Raw genomic sequence first — 24670 nt, 5'->3', positions numbered from 1 at the left:
GAGATGGTGAGATTAACAGCTAATCTATTTCACACTACTTTCATACCCATCTATTGCAGAGGTCCTTACAGAAAAAGATGGACACAGAGTTCTACATCCTGAGGATAATGTGCAGACTTCTGTGTGCTGCTACTTAACAGAAACACAGTTTGACATTCTGTGTTTTACAGACTCCAGACTTCTAAATGCATACAGTAAAATTAAGGCTTTCACAAAGTCTAAATGCAAACACAAACCAAATAATCTATTAGTGCAAGGTGTTGCAGTCTTGTCAGCATTTGCCACTATCTGGAAAGAACACAGGCATATTGTATAAACTGATTCACACAAAGTAATGGTACAAGTAATAAGTATAAACTTGGCATGAGATAGTTTACTATTTTTCACAACTTGCTCTGAAGAAATTAAAATATTCTATTAAGACTAGAACTAGAATCAATAGAACACATTCCAGAATGTGACCTAATGTGCTTTTTTACCATGTAAATTTTATAATAGGCAATACAGTTTTTAATACTGTAACTTTTCAAGGATAACAAGGCATTTCTCAAAGTAATACAACTACAACTAGAAAAATAAATCTTCTTTATTTCTGCTTTTTCCTTTTCACCATTAGTAACAGAATTGCTGAGATTGGAATGAACCTCTAGAAATTGTCCAGTCCAGCTCCACTGTTCAAAAGAGAGTAAACTGGAGAAGGTTTCTCAGGGCTATGTCAGGTTTTGAGAATATCCAAGAATGGAAACTCCACATCACTAGGCAACTTGTTCCAGCATTTGATGACTCTCCCTGTAAAAATTTTTGCCTCATGTTTGAATGGAATTTCCTATATTTTAATTTGCACTCACCACCTCTTCTCCTCGCACTGGGCACTACTGAGAAGGGTCTGCTCGCTCTCTCTCTCTCCATCCATCAGGAATTTCCACATTGTTCAGACATTACTGAACTTTCTCTCCTTCTGAGCTGAACAGTCACAGCTCTCTCAGCTTCTGTCAGATGCTGAAATCCTTGAATCATCTTTGTGGCCCTTCACTGAGCTTACTCCAGGATAACATCAGTCTTTTACTGGCATGCCCAGAAATGGGCAAAGCACCCCAAATGTGGTCTCAAATCATTATGGTACAAGGGACAGACTGCTTTCCTTTGGGGAATTCTCTTCCTCGTGCAGCCCTGGAGGCTGCTGGCTGCACTTGCCACACTCAACATCTGTCCAGGTGACTGAGGTGAGGCTGACTACTGGCCTGTAGTTCTGCATACACACCCTTCTTGAAGACTGGGCTAACATTTGCTTTCTTCTAGTTCTCAGGAACCTCCCCTAATCACCAGACCTCTCAAAGATAATTGAGAGTATCCTTACAATGACATTTGCCACTTCCTCAGCATTCTCAGGTGCATCCCACCAAATCCCATGAGAGTCATGTGTGTCATTACTGACCCCAAACTTCACATCCCTGACCAGTTCTCCCTGGTTTGTGCATATCAGGTCCAGCAAAAAGCCTGTGTTTCCCTAAAGAGCCTGCATCCATTCATTGCAGTACTCCAGCAATGTAAACTATCCCACTATATCTCTGTAATCCCAGTCACATGATAACCCTGGAACTGATGCAGGCCTTGAATTCCTTCCACATTAAGCCAAGAATTGTTTTAAAATCTGTTACAAATAGCATCTTTAAAATAACCTAGTTAATACTGTTGCCCAAAAGAATAATTACATGTACAAAAGAACTCCTTCAACAACAAGCGAGGAAAGGAAGAAACAATCCTGTGAATTTATTCATATTGAGGTAATATTAAATATTGATGTACAGTACAATTACAATTTATCTTTTCCTTTTTTTTTAATAAAATGCAATATAGAAAAAACATTAAAAGCCTGATTGGTCAACTAGAAGTCAACACAAAACCTGCTCACAAAAATGGGAAAAATTAAAAAAAGAAAGGCACAAAGCAATCTTCTTTGGACATATAACTACATAAAACTTCACATTTATGGCCCAGTTTGTTCAAGATTGTAAGAACATTTTTTCTGGACTATGACTTCTTTCTGCACAGGGATCCATTACAAGGGCTACTCTTGGGCTTGGAAATCACTGTTGGTAAAGATGAATGTGGTTGACAAGACACAGGTCTCTTACTCTTCTTCGTGGTAAGAACACTCTCTTCCTTTGGGAGAGGCACGTGTACCGGTTTCCAAGGAATGGGGTTACAATATGCTGGAGCTGGATACAAAGTTCTATCAGCACTCCCTAAAACATTTAGAAAGTACACATAACTAAGAAGGAATATTTACACTACAAACTTGCCAATGCAAGCAGTTATAATAATTATCTGGACTAAATACAACATCTTCAGAGAAAGATGCACAGGCACATCACATATTTTAAGTGATCCAAAATAATAAATATTCCACCTTTTTGTTTTTTAAACAGTATATTTAAACAGTATTGGCATATTCTTCACCTCTACTTAAAATAATAAGCAGGCTGAATTCTCAGTCCTTTGTGTTCTTAAAAACTGTCAATGTCTACAAATGGGCTACTTTGTTTTACCCAACCACATGATGGATACACTTCAAAGTTTGTAATACATTATACTGAATGACACCAGTAGACAAATATTTTTCAAAAATCATTTAAATAAATGATTGCAGCTGTCAGGATGTAATGAAAGTGCAACCAAAACACAAAGGCAAGGTATATCACTATTTACAAATAAATATAAGAAAAAGAGTAAAGGTTGTTCACCTACTTTATACATGTTCCTTAAACATTTGGAGACCAGAGTTTTGGTCTCAAAACTATTGCTGTTGCAAACTCAAATAGAAGTAACTATTTTAGTTGCATAGAAGAAGAACATGTTTTCAAACAAAAAAAGGAATAGGATTACAGAAGCCAAGGAGGTGTGATGCAGGTGAAAAGCAAAACAGAAAGGAAATTTTAGCTCAGAATACAGGTTGATGCCCCTGTCTCCTTTATCAGACAGGATTTCTGTCAGCTTCTAATGGTTCTTGTGTCAAAACCCCACCTCTTTTCTAAGGGGGATTCAAGTGTGCAAAGGTGACACAACTTCTGTAACAGGAAAAGTAACTTTACAAGGATGCTGACATAATGAATTTGCTTCACAGGACCCAGTGGTTTGCTCTAGTGATTCCTATGCCCAGTAAGAAAAATCAAATAAAATCATAATTTGGTACAACACACAATTATCTCAAATAATGTAATTTTCCTCACAAATAAAAAAAAAAGGCTAAGAAAAATATACAAAAGGTCTCAATCTGTTTCTCTGACTTATACCATAGTATAAGTAATCATTCCTATGTGCCAAAATTAGATACTAGATGAGTATCTTAAACAGACTTCATTTTACATTAAAATATTGGAAGGAAGGAACCACAAACCCAAGTCACTACATATTTGTGTACTGTATGTACAAACCTTTAGAATTCCCATGTGGGAAACCATAACCATTTAAAGCAGGTTGTGGTTTATTTCTAGCATTTTGCAGCCATTCCTTAAAGATTTTCTCTGATCTTGTTTTCTTCTCTTGTAGCTCAGCCTCTCGTTCTTTTTGTTTTTCCTAAAAAAAAAATATAAATATTTAAGGCATTCCTAGACAAAGCCTTGTACAATATACACAAAATAGTAAATTTTTTTTTTCAGATTTCCAGACTGCTGAATATATTTCAAATATTTCTTCAAATACAAACACCTCTTCCCAACAATGGAAAAGATGCATTTTTTGGTTTAAATCTGACAAAAAACCAAACAACCCCCAATCTCCATTTTATCCCAGTTTTTCCCTGAGAAAAACATTAAATGCTATTAAAAAAATGCATTAAGATGCATCTTATTTTGCTGACCACACCACAGTGTCTTTAATGCACTAATACTTCAACTCTTGATTTTTCCTTCATGTGCAACCCTGCCATTTGATGTCAACACATTCAATGTAAGATCTGAATATATCAAATCTTAATCTGTAATAAGTTACAAATTAAGTAACTCCACCCAAATAAATGATCAGTTCATTAATACTTTCTCTTTTTTCTTCTTTTCTGCATCTTCAGCTATCTTCTTCTTTAACCATTCTTTGTACTTTATGTCAGCCTTTTCTTGTAACTGCAATTTTTCTAGTTCCCTTGTGGCTTTTTCTGCCATTTCTTTGGTCAGCTTTCGTTTCCTTTCTCTTCTTTCCTACATGAAACATATCAAAGAAACAGAATAGAATTTTTTCAGTATATTTTAATGAGAAATTCTTTTGAGGAATACAGTTAATTTTACTACACAATTACAAAGAAAATTATCCTAAACCTGAAAAAATATGTCATATTGTAAGCTCTCTGAAGTCAGAACCTATTCATCACTAAATTCCAGGTATGATTGACATATAAACTTGTCAAAAAAAGATGATAAAAAATTTACTTTCAGGTCTCCTCAGGTTTACTACTGCTTTATTTATTCAGAGATTTTCTTAAACACTTCAGACACGTCTCAATATTTATGAGAATGAAATACATGTTGCAGTTCTCAACAATGGTGTGTTAGCTTTACTTGTCAGTGTATCTAGAGCAAACTACAATCCCAAATGCAAGTCAGGTAAACTGCCCCCCTCTAAGAGCCATTGAGATATGCAGATTGTTCAGTATACTTAAGCATAAATTAAGAGGAAAAAAAAAATCACATAAAAATCCAGTTCATGTTTTGTGGTATTAAGTTTTTTATCCTCTTTAGTTTATTCACATAGGGACTACTTCAATACATCAATCCACACATTTCTCCAGTTCAAATTATGAGAGGGAAAATGAGAAAACACATTCTGTGGCAGGCAAAATGGTAACTTGAGTGTGAAGTGAAATTGCTGCCTGTATGATTTGGAAGACAGAATACACCAGAGCTGTCATTCACTTCGACATTTTTTCAGTGTGTGTGTATCCAACAACTGATTTCTCTAAGCAAACAACCACATATCCACTGGCCTTTTGATCTGGAGAGGGAGGTATTTTCATTTGAGGAGTAACAATACTCTCATTTGTTTTCTTTGTAACCACTATGAAGTGTTTGTAATCTACTGATTTGATACTATTTCTGCTTAAATCACTTAGCTCTTAGGCAACTGCATTCATATGCAGAAACAAAAATCTACCAGACAACCTGTGCACATGACTTGGAGGAGAGGCACAAGACTTAAGACCAGTTTCCTCTTAATATAAAAGAGCTGTTGAAAACATATGTTGTTTTTCTTTTAAGAAATCTTCTACTTATACCCATCCCTGCACACTCATCTTGTGTAATTTAGCAGAAAATATGTAATTAAGCAGAAACTTACACTGACTCAGAATTATTACAGTTGGCAGTATGGGTATCAAATGCCCTGACTACAGCTGCAAAGTATAATAAATAAATGAAATATAAGAAAAACACATTCTCAAGAAAACCAGAAATACATTCCTGTTTCCATTTTCCAATTATATATTACCATTTTTCCCATTAAAAAAACCAACAAGGCAGAAAACTAGAGCTACAAACTACAACCCATGTGTCCATTCCCCCCACCTTTTTCCCAGGCTTACTGCACTTATGGAAAATCCAATTATGCATAATGAATATGGTGGGGAGGGACCACCACAATTCCTTCAGTCTGGTCTAAACAGGATACCTGGTTTGGTGCTTGTCCCCTCATACCAAAACTACCAGCAACCCAACAAGGTAGCACAAAGAGAATAAAAACTTCAGCTTATATTGCTCTGCAACACAAACAATTTCTGCCAGGAAAGAAGGCAGTTTACAGAACCTCTTGAGTTAGTGTGTCCTGTTCTGTTTGCCAACACCAGAAGCATCACTACAATTTTAACATCAGCAGCTACACTACTCACTGTGGGATTTCCCACCCAAAATTTTACAAGCAATGCTTTATTAGCTCTATCTACCATAATCTCCAAGGTAGATGTTTCTTCATCTGAAATCATAAGGATGCTTTCAATACTACTTCTCTGGTATACTCTTGTCAAATATTCTTATTTGACAACAAAGACTTCTTTGTGTACACAATGCACACAATTTCACAGAACAATTGCAACTAGCTTTTTAGCTCTATTTTCTCCTTGATTTTTTGTTGTTTGGTGGGTTTTTTTTCCATTTCACTTCTAATACATTCTAGCAAATACCAGTTTGATCTGTTTTGTAGTGTAGGGAAAATGGTCAAATATCAATACACTCTAATTTCAATGCATATTCTGGAATGTAAAACTACATAGAATTATAAAACAATTGATCTTATTAATATGACTTCACAACAGTGAGGCCTGTACATGTGATAAAACTATTTGCAAAAAAGACTAATGAAAAAATATGTTTCAGTCTGGGAACTAAAAAAAGTTGAGATTATGAAATATTTTTATGCTAATGAAGCATGGAAACGAGATCTTTCTTACCATGAAACAAACATTTCCATATTTTTAATTTTTGAAAAGAAAAAATAATGTATTTTTGGCAAATTATTCAGACATCACCTATCCATAACTGAGTGACGGGGTCATCTGAGTCGAGATCAGAAACCCATTTTATTGAGTATACAAGGTGTTTACATAGGGGTTTATTTGTATGGCACTTTTATAGGGTAACATTTTCACTAACAATCTCCTATTGGGTACACATTCTTCATGACATCACTTCACCTGGTAACATCACAGAGTTCCACAACGTGTTTCTTGGTCACTTATTGCCCAGGGATCACTTAACTGTGTCTGTCTCTCACATGGTTTCTGCTCCATCAGGTACCAGGCTCCTTTATCAGTTCCACTGTACTCTGCTTTATTTCCCAATATCACCTTCCTGAAAAAAAACCAAATAACCAATTGTCTAAGCTTTCCCTCCTTCTTCATCTAAAATTCATCTCTATCTCTTTTATTCAGAGCTGCCTCTCTGTGTGTTCATTACTAAATACTCCCCAAACGCACCAACAACTCCTGTTTTGAGACAATGGTTGTCTGGGACACATAAAAAGCATTAATGTAGATGAAATATATATATATATATATGTGAAATCAGTGAGTTAAAACTATGGGATAAGGTGATTAACAAAGATTTTGCATGTTTTGTTGTTCGCTGAATTATCTCTGATGTACATGAAAGTTACAAAACTGAGGATCATCCAAAACTACAGTCTTTAGCTAAGGGTCTTATTGTATAAGACATGAAAATAAATATAGGAGGAAACTCAAAAAAAAAAAAAAAAGGGCTACTTCTATACCTAAGGGAATGGCTCCATAATGGAAAACCATTATAAGCAGAAAATAGACTAAAAATTTTTCTAAATACTGTTAAAGAAAGGCATGAAAACTTCTTAAATTATGTATCTTAAATAACAATACTTAGATGAGTTTAGCCATCTAGGCTGACTCAAAGTTAAATCAGGTCCTGTGTAAACAATAATATGCCATACACACTACCATGAAAGCCACAGTTATTACTGTTTTACTTGCTGTGACTTTCCCTCCTTAAGACAAGGGAGACTCCCTGCAGAACTGCACTTTACACTGCCTAGAAATTCTTCTGCAGACAAATCAGAAATGCTTCATCTTTCTCTCACAATTGGAGATTTTCCTTCATAGTTAGTGCACACCACATTCCCAGCTGCTTTAGTAACCTGTTTCATGTCAGGTTTCTGTCACCCTGACCATGCCAGCTTTTCTCCCATCCTCGTTATAAAGGTCTATCAAAAACACTAGGAATGTGCATTAATTATTAATGCATGTTCTTTACTCCTTCTTTAACTTTCCTTCCATGTCTATGTGAGGGAAGAAATTATTTGTCTAAGCTTGGTGTTGTTTAGATTGGGTTTTAAAAATTCTCTTTGAACTCATATTCAAAACAATCATAACCTATTCACTAAACCACTTGTAAATTTACATCCACTAAAATATGGTTGTGGGTATTACATAAATTAAGGTATTGATTGTAAAACATTCAATTACTCATTTCAAGAAAGGCTTGTTCTCCTGCCACCCTACCCAAGCACATAATTAAGGAGAAAGGATACAAATCTACCCTGAAGGTTCACTGCTCTGTGCTGTGATTCTATCAAGTCTCAGAACCAAAAAAAGTCTGGGTTAGGTTGGTACTTGGAAATCCCCCACCCAACACAAATCCATCTGTCCTACAAAGCAGTGATGGTGACTCTGTTAGCAGCATGTGTCTGTCTTTTTTGTGCTTTTGAAACAGAAGCATTATATCCAGCTGGAAGAAAACTACTAAAATACATATTTCTGTATTTTCACATCAATGACTAAATGAGAGGCTGGAATTTGTAAAGTGCAGAGCTGCTTTCTGATGTGCATTTTCTATGTAGACTGTCACTGAGTAGAAGTATTTCCAGAAACTAATGATGTGATTGATATTTTTAAGATACTTCTCAAACCAATCCTTTCCATTTACAGTCTGCAGAATGTGACATTTTTCTTTTCACAGGTAAATGTTCTACTTCACAGCTATTTGCTGACAGCTTGCATATTCTAGCATCAGTTAATGCTGACTTATGGCAAAATATAGAAAAAGCCCACATTCCAACATCAGAACACACATCCAGATTTACTTGTTTATCCTCATAATAATCGTGAACATCAACCACTTTTAGCAGTCTTGGAAATCTGGGTCATTCAAACAATTGTAATTATCTTTTCAATTTTGCACTACGACACAACTTAGTAACCAAGGCTAGCCCATACAAATACTTCTTTAATCTCTTCAGAATTTCCAAGTGAAAACAGCAAGAGGCCAGAAAGGAGGTCAACAAAGGTCTGAGCTGCAGATGTCTCTAACTTATATCAATTTACTGCTGAAGTTCTCACAAAATCAGTGCAGACCCCACTGCAGTCTGAGAGTTGGAGAATTACTGGATCTTTCTCCCAAGCTGTATTCATTTCTGGTGGGGACTCAATGTATGTGACAAGCATAAAGTTTTGGTGTACTTGGTTCCTGGAAGACTCTTGGGATCTTCAGGATAATCAGGACTCCATGAATGCTGCTGAAATATGTGAGCACTCATATTCACTGTCACACTGAATTCCTCTTTCAAAACTCTGTCTAAAACTCAGTCTAACACTCATCATTAGAAATTAGTTCATTCTACTTACAGAAATCTAAAGGTAATTCAGACTCAGGTACAAACTAAAATTATAACCATGGCATCAGTCATGCATGACATCACAGAAAAAACTTCTGTAAAAACTTTTCATGTCCAGAGAGTAAAAGGCCCACAATATTAAAAAAACAAACAAACAAAAAAAATCCTAAGGAATTAAGCCCAGACTCACAAAAACATTTAGATATGTAAAGACAGACTTAGGTATGAAACAGAAAACTTTAATTCTTAATGCAGTTGGTTCTCATGACTGGAAAGCATTTCTATTAGAAACTTCCCTCACACACTTCTTGAAAGGGTTCAGTCTTTTAAAAAATGGACATCTTGGCATCTCTTCCAAGTCTAAAGTGTCAGCAAAAACCATACTACATCAGGCTCTACATTAGCAACCAGTGCTTTGACTCAACAGCAGTTCAGCTGTAAGAACATTAACCTAAGACACAGAAGATTTTGTTACATTTCTGCCAGAGGAGATTCCAACTGACAGGTCCCCAAGCTGCAGGCTGGGATGACAAGATTCTTCAGCCCTTCTGTGGTGGTGGTACCATTCCTCACAAAACTCACTGGATGAAAGAGAGCATGAGCACAGCTTCTGAACTGGAAAGTCATGCTCAAGCTGTTGAACAATCTGTGCTCTGTATTAACCATGCTGACAAAATACACATGAAACAAAAAGCCTCTGGTGTAAGAGCTGGCATTTAGGAGTCTCTTCTGGGAGGAATCAGCACACCAAGAAGGGCAGTCTGCTCCAAGAACACTGTCATTCATTACTATACAGTGTGCTGGTTCTAGGCTTTCATGTACTTCTTACTGCTTTTTGCTTCTCATAAACTATCAGCCAACGGCACGGTAAATGGTAAGAACAAAATTTTCAATGCATAAGTATTCAAACAGAACTTTTCCATCCTGCATCTAGTTTCCATTAAAAATTATATTTTTCAGTAAGTAAAGGGGACTTATTGAAAAAAAAAGAACTGTTGAACATTCAAATTCTTTTTTTAATGCCTGCTTGGTGTTAAAGAAATGTTGCCTTATTCTCTATTCAACAATTCAGAAAGTATAAGAAATGTTATAGTGAATTTTAGATTGGTATTAGAATAACTGTTTTTCTCCAATGGAAATCTGTAACTTCATTACTTGTGCTCTTACAACTTTGCTAGGTATCACATTATTACAGTATAAAGACTTACATGCAAAGACTAAAAACAAGGATGTTAACAAAATGAGTTTCAGAATTACAGTTATTTTGGAATGCAAATATTCCTCTTTGGGGATTTCTGTTACTTTTGCAAACATGCATAACACATGTAGTGGGTTTGGGTTTGGATGGAGTTAATTTTCTTCATAGCAGCTCCTGTTGTGCTATGTTTGGATTTGTGAACAAAATAGTGTTTGTTGATAATAAGTTATCACTAAGCAGTTGTCCTGGTTTAGGGCAAATTTGGGAGAGAACCTCTGAATGGGGTCCCTCCAGAAAGCAAATTCAAGTGGCCACTCACCCAACTGGCTTGGGAAAAGATCTCCTTGGAGAAAAGTGGAAACAACTGTTAATTAACAATCAAAGTACCCACTGGCATTAAAAAAAAAAAAAAGAATAATATTAAACAATAAAACCTCTTGCTGTTTGAAGAGATAGCAAATCCAGAAAGTCCTTGTTGTGGGGTGGAGCTTGGCTCACTCAGTCTCTTATCAGTCCCTTCTGTGCTGGAAAATGCCAAGGCCCAGGCCCCAGTGGGCCACAGGTGTGAGCTCCCAGGGCTTGTCTGGGTTTTCAGTCCAGAGCAGGTTTGAACAGATCCAAGAAAAAGGAAAAAAAAAGTGTCTGGAGAACTTCCCTGCCTCAGCTAGCTAAAAACTAACTGGCAGCAAAGGAGAGCTCTGTCCTGTCTGTCCATGCTGCAGACAGCACAGTCCAGAGCAGGATGTGGGGCTGTTCTTGAACACAAACTGAGCTTCTTCTTTCCCCCCTCACTCTCAGAGCCAGTCCTAAAGGTGCAGAACTTAATATCCAGCACAAACAGAACAGATGACTGGGGATACAAGCATCATAAAGTCACCCCAGGACAGCAGTGCTAACAAAGCTTCAAGATCTTTTCAGCTTCTCAGCCCATCCCACCATGCACAGTCTGGGGGTGCACAGAGACTTGGGAAGGGCACAGCCAGAACAACTGACCCCAACCAACCCAAGGGATATCCCAGACCATCCTGCTCAGCAATAAAAGCTGGTGGGAGCAACTGACGGGCTATGTGGGGTCTCAGCTGCCCCCTGGGGCTAACCCACAACAATATATAATTTAAATATTTATATGAACACACAGGTATAAATAGGAATTGATTTCTAAGTTCATGTTCTATTGACATTGTAAAAATGAAGCAGCTTTGCAGAATCAGTACAGGTAGATTAAATATGATTTGAAGGTACCATATTAGATTGAAAAGGTAGAGTGTACTGCATCAGAGCTGAATTTTTTTTTAATATGCAATCAAAAAGCTGTTGTCATCAGGCCCGACCTTTAATCCTAGTATTTTATTCAGCAATAATTCCTAAGAGGTTCTGACTGATGACAGTGTTAAAGAATTAAACAGTCATGGCAGTTTACAGGCTCTTCACAGTTTATGCATTCACAATGCATTTCTCAAAAGCTTTTCATACTTTGATTTGAAACCAGTACTTTGATTGAATCAGTAATTCCACAATTACACACTGTGTAAACACTTACTAAAGTGTTCAATCCCACAGCTGATGATAGGAATGAAAGAGACTTCACATTACAGGATCAGAAGTTCACATAAAACAGGAACTGAACACCAAATTTACCTGGTCAGCATTTATAATCACAACCACTTCATTTTTACACAGTAACTCAGAAATAAGAGTTTCAGTTACATAAAAAATCATGTTCATTTTTCTTCTGGAATCAAAAGCATTCTTAGAGTTAAAATATTTCAATTGATATTTGCTAAAAAGTCAACAGACAATTTACTGTTTGTCCAAAAATGGCTCAGCTTTAAAAGGGAGACTATTTTTGTCCAGGAGAGATCCAGTATCTTACTGAAAATTGTAAAGGTGTTATTAGGTCCAAGGTAGTGCCTAAAAATTGATTTTATTAAGCTTTTAATTTCTAGGGAGCTGAAAAATTTTGCCATGAGCAAATATTTGCATAAACATATTTCATGGCTTAAAATGTTCTTTGATTGCTCGTATTTCAAAATATTACTTCTAGTTAATTTACAACCTTTAAGAACCACAAAAGCTATTTACATAGAAGAATACTAAATAGCTAGGATTCCTTTACTTTCAAAAATAGTTTCTGTAAAATGTAAAATTATTATACAAACATTTTACTTCTAACATAAATGTCTCTCACATTCATATGGTATAAAGACTCTTCCAGCATGTCTCCTGGTACTGGATGCTCAAGATGAAGAAGTTTCATCTATACTCAAATGTGCTTTACTTTCTTTATCACTACAGTATTGAGCAATGGAAAAGGATATGGACTTGTGGAGATTACAAAGATCCCTGCAAGTACTGCCTCTTGCCAAATAAAGCATTCATTGCTTATTATCTGCACTCTACACACAGGGCTCAGATTCAATAATTAACTGAGTTTGAAAAAGGTGAGTGCTTAATGCAAATTTCAGTAAAAAATACTGCAAGTTTTGCCTCAAGAAACATCTTTTGATACTTCCAGAGTAAATGAAGTGTTTTTCAAACAGGAGATGCACACTCCCAATATATATGTGCAGATATACACACTCCCAAGAAAATTATGTCACTTTTCAGTGCTCATGACTCTTACCTTAACTACAAGAGAAATATTGATGGAATTTTAAACATCTTAGTCACCAAATTGATATATTTATCCTTCAGTCTGTGACCACATCCACAAATAATCTTGTGGAAACTTTAAGTGGGACAGTCTATGCAGCACTAATGTTAATATCCTATAGACAGCTAAGATTTTAAGTTCAGTTTATCCTTGATTTGAGTGTAGTTTATAGGAAAGACTAGCCAATGAATCATCTGATTTAAATGAAAATCAGCTCACTTTTCTAAACACTTGGGGCATGCTCTAAGAATGACCATATGCTTCCAAAACATAATATGATGAAGTCCAGACACAAGTATGTTTTTTTCTCTTGTCCTCTGGGCTGGTGTGATTACCATAATAAAGACCACCTAATCCCACTGACAACAGAATATAAGTTATTAACCAGTACATCCACAAAGTTCCAAGGAAAACCCAAATAAGTAATAATTTATGGAAACTGAAGTAGATGGTAGGAGTAGTGAGGAAGAGACAGAAGGAAAACTTCTGGTTTTGAACTGGAACTGTTTTAAGAGGCAGACTGACTCCTTCAATGAATAGTTACAGACACTCAGAATTTAATTCTCATTTAAATTTCATTTTGGAAGAGGGAAATGGAATTGTATGTGCTGAATAATAAATCTACTTTTTCCTGTGTACTTTAACTAGTAATATGAATCATAAGAAATTAACAGAGCAGGATAGGTTCTGCAGTGGATTTCTGTCAATTATCCAACCAGCATTAAGACTAAGATTAATTAGATTAGATTCAAATATATGTTATTCTAGTGGTTCTAGGCTGAATCTGAAAGAGTTCTAATAATCATGAAAACAAATGTATGAGGCTTGCCCATCCAACCCAGCTAGTGCAGTTGTGATATTTTCAGTGAATATTCATCTGATTTTATTCAGAAACAGAAGTATAGAACAATGAACAACTGGTATTTCTACAGATCATAAGATGATGAACACATAAGCCCATGAACTGCCAGGGGCTGAACATGCCCTGGGTCTCCCAAGTGTTCCCATTCCTGCCATCCAGTGCACGTGGTCACTTGGTGTGACACAGCTATTACAGAGCCCCACTGAGATCATGATTCTGTCTGTTTCTGACCCTGGACTCAGGCACCCCCTCAAAAGAACTTAAAAAACTTTTGATCCCACCCAGAAATTAATTATTGACTGAAAGAATTCCCAATTACTAACTGTGGTCTACTGGGAATTCCCTCAATCTGGCCCCATACCTCAATTATCCCTCTTAAACCATATCCTATAGCAAATACTCTTTGCCTGTTCGTGGTGATGTTTAACTAAATCCTTCTTCTGGCTCACTTGGTGTACAAAACATTGCACACACACTTAACCAAAAATGTTTGGGCACTGAACCTGGGAAGTCTGGGTACCATAAGGACCAAAACCCCAGCTATAACAAGCAGAAGGCTACTACACAAGATGTACACCAATTGTCAGTTATCTGACTATTCAGAAAACAAATGCCTTTGTACTTTACAGAAAAAAAAAAAAAAAACAGCCTTGAAAAAATGTTTAGCTGCTTTAGCATGTTTTTGTAATTTTCAATTCAAGCAGCCATTTACTCAGCAAACAGAAAACATGGATGTCCAAACAGATTGAGTAAATTTTACATAGGCTTACTCAAGCATGGCATGTACTGCAGTATTTCCAGCCAAAGCAATATTTACCTCTTCTCTTTTCTTTTGGACCCATTCCTTGTGTTTCTCTTCAGCCATCCTTTTTCTTCTTTCATATTCTTCATTTTGCTTCATTTTCTCAAGCTGTTTATTCATTTCCTAGTTACAGAAGTAGTATACATTTCAAATCTGTGGTGACCATTTACAGGAATACTGGCAATACTGCTGCAGTTAAAACAATGTAGGCATTAAATTTTGGTATTTTTCCCTCATTAAGATTTTGGAGAAGAATGGCAGTCAACACAGAAATACTATGTAATACAATCAATGAAAAATGTATAATTTTTAGGATATTAACTGGAAATATATATTTTAATTAGGCTTTGGAAGCAATTAAATGTATCAAATAATTCACTGGTTTATTAAAATGAATTGTTAGTCAGCAGACTCTTAATTTGCAGTAGTACTTTCCTACAATATTTAAAATTTACACTGTGTACTGCTCTGCACTGTGGAAGGTATCAAAAACTAAGTGAAATATTATTCACCTGTTATTTTTAATACCAGAACTACTAGAACTTTAGGGCTTAAGGCAAGACTTACTAAAGCCAAAATTATTATGTGCAGATTCTGGCAAATTTTGAAACAGGAGTTTTATTTTGAAGATGAGAGAAGAAATTTCGAAGTATATTTATATGACATGCAGTATATATGCAATCATTTGTATCTCTCCAGTGAAGTTAATAAAGAAATAACATAACTAAGGAGACAATTTGAGATGTCTAGCTTCTCCAACAGTAGCATTAACACAAAGTACTAATTTTCAATGGAAATTCATACCTTTAAACATAGACAGATGGAATTATTTCCATGAAACTAATTTTATGGTCCCTACACTGCAGTCAGTTTCAAAGAGAACCCCCTTTTCTTACACTGAATTCAGTTTGGTAGGACATCAACAGAAGCCTACAGAAAGCTCAAACACCCACAATAGTTTGAAAATACAGTTGTTGCTGCATTGAGGCAAAGTTACAGCAAATAACATCTCCTTTGAGTTCCAAGACACCTGTATTGCAGGGATTCCAGTTTCTGTAAAAGCTGATGGCACTGTAAGCACCTTAGAAGACCCAACCTAATTCCACTCCAAACGTTTATCCACATTTTTGACATTAAGGGCAGGCTTTGTACTAATGTCAGCAAAAGAACTGGGACTTCACAGTTGTTTCTCAGAGTATAAGTTTACAATACTTTTAATATGCAAATGTAGCAATATTTTTTAATATGAATATCACATATTTCATTCTCTTTTGGCATCTTACAAAAAAGTTGATTAAATTTTTCCCCCAAATATAAGCTTTTCACACTGTCTTGCTGCAGTTTAAAATCTAATGTTTTCAAAAACTTACAAACTAAAAATATTTACCTATATGACTATTTTCTACATGGCTTTAAGTAATGCTTGTTCTATGACTCTTTTTAATACTAAGTTGAGAGATATCTGCTAGCTTACACTTACATTTCCAATCCAGAATATAAATGGGAAGTCATGAAACATTTGGTGGATGTGGATTAACAGATCAAAGCACATTCCTCAAGTTTAACAAACTACTTTGGGGTACTGCTGACCTGTAAAATTCTGTTCCTGAACCTTCCAGTGGTAGGTGTTTTATAAACAACATGAAGTAGCCCACATAAAACAGCTGTATGCTATATTCACTTTACAGATAATCACAGAAAGGCTAGGAAAACATTCAAGGTCAAACAGTTAATCAGTAACTAAAGTGAGAAATTATCTGTGTTTGATGTGATTGTTCTAATCTCTACCCAATACTTCCCATTTGATTTTCAACAACAGTATAATTTAACCAGCTGCAACTACAGAGTAATCAAGAAAAGATAGAGTGCTCTCACTTAATTGTGTCCTAGCCCTTGTTTTCAAGAACTGTTCATCTGCAAGGGGGCAAAAGATAGAATGAGGGGAAAAAAAATGCTGTACAGGGATCCCTGTCCTGGGAAAGGACACCAAACAGTTGTAAAATACATGCTAAGTGGTTAACAACACTGTGCCTCAATCAAGTAGCTTGGCATACTTACAAATCAGCACACACCCTATTTTCTACAACCTACATGCAGGAGTGCATACCCATGATGACAATCAAGGCAGTAATTAAATAAATGTTTTAATCTTCTAACATTGAACCATTACCTGACAGTTGGATAAACAAAATATTATGCAGCACCAGTTCAGTGAAGCATAATATACAGCAAAAGAAAATGCACGTAACATGAATCATGCCAACACTGACAAACACAAACACCATGGAGGCTTAAGACATTAAAATAAAAAGAAAAAAAACAACTCTCCATGTTTCTACAACCAAGAAGAAGAAAATCCTGTGCTTGCTATCTTCTATTAGACTTAGAATCAAAATAACTGGATGTAATCACCTCTGCAGCTCTAGCTTGTAAGCGGGCACGCAGCTCCTTCTCTTTGCTAATGAACCATTCTTCCCATGGTGAAAGGTTATCTTTCAAAGGTGACACTTCTCTCCTCCTTGCAATTTCAGAGTGTTCAGCTGTCCTGAATTAAAAGCAAGAAACATAAGATAATATTATTTATAATGTATTTGAAAAGTAGAACAATGTTACTATCTTGAAAAAATACTTTTCTTTTATGGCATAATGTGACGACAATTACATAATTTTTCTACTTGCTTAGTAATCTCCCTAATGGAGAAATGGCATTTATAATGCACCTCTGACCATCCCCCTTGCATTCTACATTTTACTAAATTCTAGCTTGTTAGTTATTCTAAACTGTGGAACAGATTCAAATATTACCTTTAAGGAACTAAACAAAAAGAATACCTTGAGCATCAAAGTGCCACTTCTCAAATATGGAAGCCAAGGAAAAACAGAAATTTAACATTAACATCCTATCCTTGGTCACAAGAAGCTCCATGTATCAAGTGGTCTTTAGCAAAATCAAAGCAAAAGCAAGAATGTTATTTTCTTTGCTCAAGTCTAATACAAGTGGATTCATGGTACCAAGCAACCTCAGCATTAAGAATCCACCCATTACGAATCCACCCATTCAATCCAAAAAGTTTTCCACCTTAAAACGGTTTCACAGGAAATGTGCTTAAGAAATACAGCTAGCATACAATACTTGATGGCATTATACAAGGTTCTATTAGACATTTAATAGGATATCTTACGTAAGTTACTCATAACTTCTTTACTCATGAATAATGCAGCAATCCTAGCCCCAGGTCAGAAATATCTTTTATAATGTTTTATATATGTACTGTTTCATAAGTAGCAGGGTATATTAGGGTCCAAGTCAGCAAAATCTGAAAACATGCCAAGACATTTCTTTAAAAGGTTTCTTCCGTCACAGAATTTTTTTCTTGAGAACAAAGCAGTGAAACTAGACTTCACTTTACTATTTCATATAGATGTACAGGCCCTGGGAAAACCTACATACATACATACTGCATTACAGTGAGGAGTTCTGTTTGCTGAAGCTAAGCTACAGGAGAAGCATCCAACAAGCATATTATGCTAATGTTCCAGAAATCAATTTTTTAAATGTAAGATATCTGGATTTTATCAATATAAAAGATCAACATATTCACAGGACGCAGCAGTACTCCAATACTCAACTGCACATCATTTTCTGTCACAGTCATCTTTAGAATACATTCCTGTGGTAGAAAGCATTTGGGGATAACATCAGTGCTATGGAGTTTTGTTCTGCTCTTCCCAGTTGTTTTACCCACATGTGTTTGTGCTAACAGGACTGCTTGCTGCTCAAGTCAGGGTAACTGGTTTACACTGAAACCTACCCAGAACAGGTTTATTTTCCCAGATAAACCCACTTTTACAGTATGAAATGCACAATAACAGAACTGACAGGGACACCCTGACACACAGACAATGCAAGGACAGAAGTAGCACCAAACAAACACCCACAAGCCCAGCAGAATCCAACACATTCTGCTGCACTCTAGGGCTTTTATGCTACAGCATTAATAAACACCAAAAATTAAACAGAGACAGCTTTTAAACTCATATAATAAGAGATGCCACTTAAGAATGCCTAATAACACATCTTGTAAGAAAATAAGTCTCTGAAAGTTTATTAAAGGATAAAAGTATTATACATTCACATTCAGGAAAAAACCCCATAACTTTGTACAGACTTGACATTTTGGGCAGGGATACTTCCTCAATACATTCTTTTGCTTTGCATGATTTGCATTATGGCATCTAGTGAAACACAACTAACAAATTAAACCAACCTTAGAAGAAGTACTAGGAGAATGAATAAATTAAGAAAAATAGTATTTATTATCAGCACTCATGAAATTCATACTGTCAACTTCTCAAAAATTGTTCACAGTAATAGATTAAAAAACTTACTGCAAATGAGTAAGAAATAACAGAAAATAAAGCTTTAATAGCAGAAAATACAAGCTCAGTATTAAGACCTGTTAGGAGAAACACTTCTCCAATACTGATTGAAAGCTCTCAGATTGCACCAGAACCCAGACTTTCTTGGTGCATTACAGCCAACAGTCACACTCTCCCTGGCACACCAACCATGCATTTTAAACCACACAGACGCTGAATTTCACAGGACCATTTTCTGAAATTCTATCATTTATCAACTTCTTCAAAATAATTACAATAATAGCCTTCTTGAAATACTCCATTCTCAAGTGCACATTTATTGCTAAGTAAGTACCTTAAATCAAACTAGACACATTTGGCATTAGACCTGAAGCCTATTAATAGAAAGCAGTGATTATCATTTGCCATATATTCACTAAGGTCACACCATAAAACATAACAATGGATCCACGATGAAAAGTATGAACATTAGTTCATACTAACATTTCTAACATACTAACAGCACTAGCAAGGCCATGTTTTCACTCCTTCTCTTTTGCAAATATGGCATTTCCCACATTATCTGCCTCCAGCTAATTTTTGTGTAATTTTAAGAGGACAACAACAACAACAACAAGATTCAGAGTGCATGCGTACACGGAAGGCTATATACAAAGTGGTTTTTATTATTATACTTCTCAGATCTTGGCAGCTATACATAGAAGCTGCTACATGAACACTTAGTACAACACAGCAGCAGTGTTACTCAGAAGCAGTGTCTGCATCAGCAAAGCACGTATTTTTGCCCACAGTTTAATAAGATTAACAACTCAGGCCCTAAAAGAGGTTGTCTTCAGCTACATCTTAGTGCTGCCAGAGAATATTGCAGCAACAGGCCCAAGAGTTGGGAGCTGTTCCAAGCAGCCTCTGAAGCTGCAAAGACATGTTGTAGCTTGAACAAACTGCAACAGAACTTCCAGGTACATGAAAAAAATTGCTTATTGGGTAGATCTGTATGGAGAGGTAAAAGAATAACTAAAGGAGAAAGGACCATAAACTGAATGATCACTCTGAAGCTTCTGATTACACCTGAACACTTTCCTTAGACTTTCAATATATTTTTCAAGAAATGCTTTTAAGTAAAGTTCAGTGTGGTCCATATTCCTACACTGCTCTCCATGGAAATTAGAGAACCATGCTGGAAACCTGCACCCCACGAAGCTCTGCTGTCCTTCCTTTTATCCAGTGGCACTTTTAGCTCAGTTCAGCCTTAATAATTACATTCACCAGCAGTTAATGCAGAAGTCTGTGAAATTTCCATCATGAAACTGTATTGCAGAATAAGACAGGCTCTCTCTCCCTGCTCTCCCCCCTTCTGTTTTTAAGGGAAGAGTAGGAATTACTTATTCTCCTGTCAAGCCAGCAAGATCCCAAGTGAAAAGAATGCATATTATGGTTGCATATAATTGAATCTGAGTAAGATTAAGTCACTGGAGCAGGAGCTGTGCAATGCACACAAACAAAACTGAGTCTGGAGCAGCTATATAAGCTATATACACTACACAAATCAGTGCTTTAATTTGCAAGCACTTTTAAATTAAGGCAGGAGAGACTATAGCTTTTTATCAGGCTAAGACCAACTGCATATAGACAATTTACAAGCCCATAAAAATAGTCAGGTGTCCACTGAGAAGACTTTCCAATGCACTAAAAAATAAAAATAAAAAAATAAAAAAATAAAAAAAAAATAAAAAAAGGAACAAAGCACGCTTAAAGAGCTTATCAATGCAAACAAGCTTATTTTTATGTGACATAATCTTCCGTCCCCAAGGTCTCCAGAAGAGTGAAGAGAGTGCAGGGGCCCACAAGGGGCAGCCCCGGGCCCAGCTCCAGCCCGGTCCCTGCCGCAGGGGTTACCTATCGCCCGGCGGGCTCCGGGAGGCCGCCTCCCGCTCCTCCTCCTCCTCCTCCACAAGGGGCAGCCCCGGGCCCAGCTCCAGCCCGGTCCCTGCCGCAGGGGTTACCTATCGCCCGGCGGGCTCCGGGAGGCCGCCTCCCGCTCCTCCTCCTCCTCCTCCTCCTGCCAGCCCGGGGAGCTGGAGCGGGACGCGAGGGAGAGCGGCGAGCCTCGGGAGGGGCTGAGGGGCTCCTGGCCCCCAGCAGGCGGCGGGCTGAGGTGGCCGCTCCCGCTCATGGCGGGGCCAGCGGCGGCCGTTACCGGGAGCGGCCCGGGCCGCGCTCCCAGCGGCCCCCGCGGCACCGGCCCCGGCCCTGCGCGCCCGGGCCCGCCCTGAGGCCGAGACTGGGCCTGGGAGGAGACACCGGGGGTCTCCGATACGCTCTGGAGCAGGGAGCGGAGTCCTCCCTGCACACGGCATCTGACGGAGACAGCCCCGCCCAGGAGAGGCGGCAGGCCCGGGACTGCCCGCTCGGCCCACGCCGTGTCCGGGGCGATCACTAACACGCGTATGCAAATCCATAGGAACTCTTCTTCACAGTCGTTCTTTCTTCCTTAACGCTTATGTACGTGAACCAGTGCAATAAACGGGAAGCAGTAACCTCATCTGCAGGTGACAATCTCAACAAATCAGAGGGCGGCATTTTAACATGTTCGAACAGCCAAGTCAAAATTTGTAATCCATGCTTGCATTAAATTGCAAAGTCCCATTTCAGTCCTCACAATTACGGTCTTGTTTCTGATTCAAATTTCTAAAGACTTGGTTTTCATACACCTCTGCTAGAAAAACTGTGTCCTTTACCTTCTCTATCAGTTAATTCCCCACTGAGTTTACATCTGTAATAAGTAGGTCAGAATATATACGTCTATATATATTCCTATCCTTGTTTGCCACTACATTCTTTGTCAGCCTTCTATTTGAGTTCCAAATCCCAGGAACACAGTCCCCGTTCATTGCTTATGCTTATACCCCCCCTCTTTTAGCCAAATCTTAAGCAGGATCAGCAACATTTGCATTACCAAAGCTTTTCATTACCCTCAAATTTCATCGGCCAAGTAGATGACTGCTGATCAGCAGTTGGTTAATTTTTATAAAATTTTGAGTAATTTTCTTATGGCTGACTAAGCAGAAGCATTTTAATAAGCATATTAATACAAGACGCAGAATTTTGAAAATTACTGTAAATTTGGCTGCTATATTAATTGTTCTTGTGAAGATTCTTCAGGTGTGCTTAACAAGAAATGTATTTTTAATTCGATAGTCAAGTTGAAAAATAAGAAACTATTACAAATGCTTTGTCTTAATCAGGAAAGTCAGTTGTGACATCTGAGGTAACTGACTTACCACATAAATTGAATTTCAGTGACTGAATGATACAAAAAGGTTGTCAAATCTATGCAACCATTATGTGTACCTAGACAACCACCAAAAATGAGTGTAGTGAGGCAGGAGATATCTCAATACCATCATTAACAGCCCTAAAAGATGACTAAAATGATCATATTTGAAAATGTTAAGATGGGGTGTTTGGTGCTTGTGCTGCACTGACAGGCACCCAAACTTCTCTGACAAACAGGCTGCATCTCTCTCTCAGGAGCATGAACTTCTCCCTCCCTCTTGCTCATTGGACCCTTCACTGACCCACAAAACCTTACTAAAGTGGTAGAAAAATACTTGTCCAAACAACCTGTGGTCTGAGCAAGCTAAAGCTCAGGGATGTATCAGACTGCTGAGGCCAAAACCAGGCAAGCAACTGGAATACACAGCCACAAAATAAGAGGGAGAGGTAGAGGTGAGGTGTAAGGGATTTGGGATTTCTCCCTTTCAGTGCTGGAGCTTCTGCATTTGGCTTACCATTTCACAAGGAACTGCAGTTTTGACAGGTTGGTATGACAGTATTTAACAGTGTGGTTCCTGTAAAAAAAAAAAAAATCCAAATGTTACTGCATCACTGATCACCAGATGATCATACAGAACTGTTTTGCAGCAAGCTGAAAAACACAAAAAAGGCCTGAATACATCTCTGATCTAAGCACCCCCAGAATACTGAATGCATCACTATGCACCAAACTGATGTTCATGATGCTTAAATAACTCCATCCACTTGTGGTAGATTATTGAGCTATCATAAAATAAAGAATCAATTATGATTAGCCACAGTATCTAATAAACAAATTACACCTGCTGAAATAATTTGATGATTCAAGTATTGGAGACAACAGAATATCACTAAGAATCTAAATTTCATGCCAAGTAAAATTACAAGAAGAAGAAAATTTCAAATTGGTCTGAATTCTTAGGATACAAGTTACACAATCCATTGCCTCTGCTTTGTTCCAACACAAACCACCTGTGGTTTCACAGGAACTTTTGTATACATGCTGCATTCAGCTAAGAAATAAAAGCAGCATACAAGTTGTTCACTACCCAAGCACTGTGAGCAAAGCTTCACGTCATGGCAAGCAGGAAAACTCCAAGTATTTCAACAGGCTGCAGACCAAGGTAATTTCAAAATGTCTCAGGAAGGCTTGAAAACCTTCCCTGACCTTAAAGCCCATCTCATAGTCAAGACTGGAAACAGTCATAAATAAACAGAAAAATTGAAAAGCCTCATATTGTCTCAGTAAATTGAGGCTGGAGCTCACTGCACTGGGCATCTCACTTCTAGTGGAGGCCCCTGTCATCTGGAATGGCGAGTAACTATGAAATCCATGTCTCAGGGCAACACAGCAGCACATTTGAGCTTGTCTATTCCCTTCCTGTCCCATCCTACAGAAAATGACAATTTCTCAGGATGCAGGAGCAGATATTTGGAAAATAGTTTATATTAACAAACCTTAGTACTGGGACAAGCCAGTAGAGTTTATGCATCACAATTGCCCGTACAGAGGGTGGCAAAAGCCAGTTCATCTTTTGGGAAATTAAAGCATTGTTGCTGGAACAGCAGAAGCATTCCAGCTTTGAAGAGATGTCAAAACAACATACTGTTACTATCCCTCTTACCATTCTGCTCAACTTGTCAAGCCAGCTCCACCAGCCACTGTGCCCTAGTTAACACAGGAAAAGTATAAGCCCAAATAATGTAATTTCATAAAAAACCATTGAAACAAAAGTCCTGAAGGTTCAGGTACACAACTCCCATGGCCACAGAAGGACTAACAAGATAAATGGCATATTGCCAGGATGGCAAAACCTTAATTCTGTGAACTGAATTCCAGAAGAAGCTGCCCTGGCAAGAATTACATGCCAACACTGCTAAAACCCATAGGCAAAATCAAACTGCCACAATGAAGTACAGAAGTTGCCACAAACAATTGAATGTAGTGCATAAATATATACACACATGCCTATGGTTGATACCAGGGTGAAAAATCATCCTAATTTCTCCCTAAAGAAACTACAAAAACTACATTTAGTCTTTCAGTGCTAGCTCACAGTCATAGACTATAGAATAAGCACTTAAACCTATCTAGCAACAGAGAGTAAAATTCAGAGTAAAAATAGCACAATGTGTATACTTTCTGTCTGCATGGTCATGCCAATCAGCGTGTCTGAACAACCAAATGCTCATGACAAACTTCTCAGAAATATTCCCTAATAGCCACCCACAGCATTTGAAAAAAATTTTACACATAAAATATCAAGAAAGCAATACCTTAGGTAACAGACAGAAAAGATTTAAATTCTAGACACAAATCAACTACTCTCAATTGCTAAG

At 37.4% G+C, this 24670-nt stretch overlaps 1 protein-coding gene across 1 annotated transcript; it reads right to left on the bottom strand.

Moving 5' to 3' along the window:
- Positions 1–1742: 1742 nt before the first annotated feature.
- Positions 1743–22000, bottom strand: CCDC34 (coiled-coil domain containing 34). The gene is made up of 7 exons (XM_015631140.3): positions 21988–22000; positions 21019–21505; positions 17048–17180; positions 14651–14758; positions 4035–4193; positions 3435–3576; positions 1743–2246 (listed from the first exon to the last, which is right to left on the bottom strand). The coding sequence occupies exons 1-7, from the start codon at positions 21998–22000 to the stop codon at positions 2032–2034; spliced, it is 1257 nt and encodes a 418-aa protein (XP_015486626.2). The 3' UTR covers positions 1743–2031.
- Positions 22001–24670: the final 2670 nt, after the last annotated feature.

The sequence above is a fragment of the Parus major genome, chromosome 5, assembly GCF_001522545.3.
Source record: "Parus major isolate Abel chromosome 5, Parus_major1.1, whole genome shotgun sequence".
Taxonomy (NCBI): domain Eukaryota; kingdom Metazoa; phylum Chordata; class Aves; order Passeriformes; family Paridae; genus Parus; species Parus major.
Note: the sequence above shows the minus strand (reverse complement) of the source record. Positions and strands in the feature narration are given on the sequence as shown.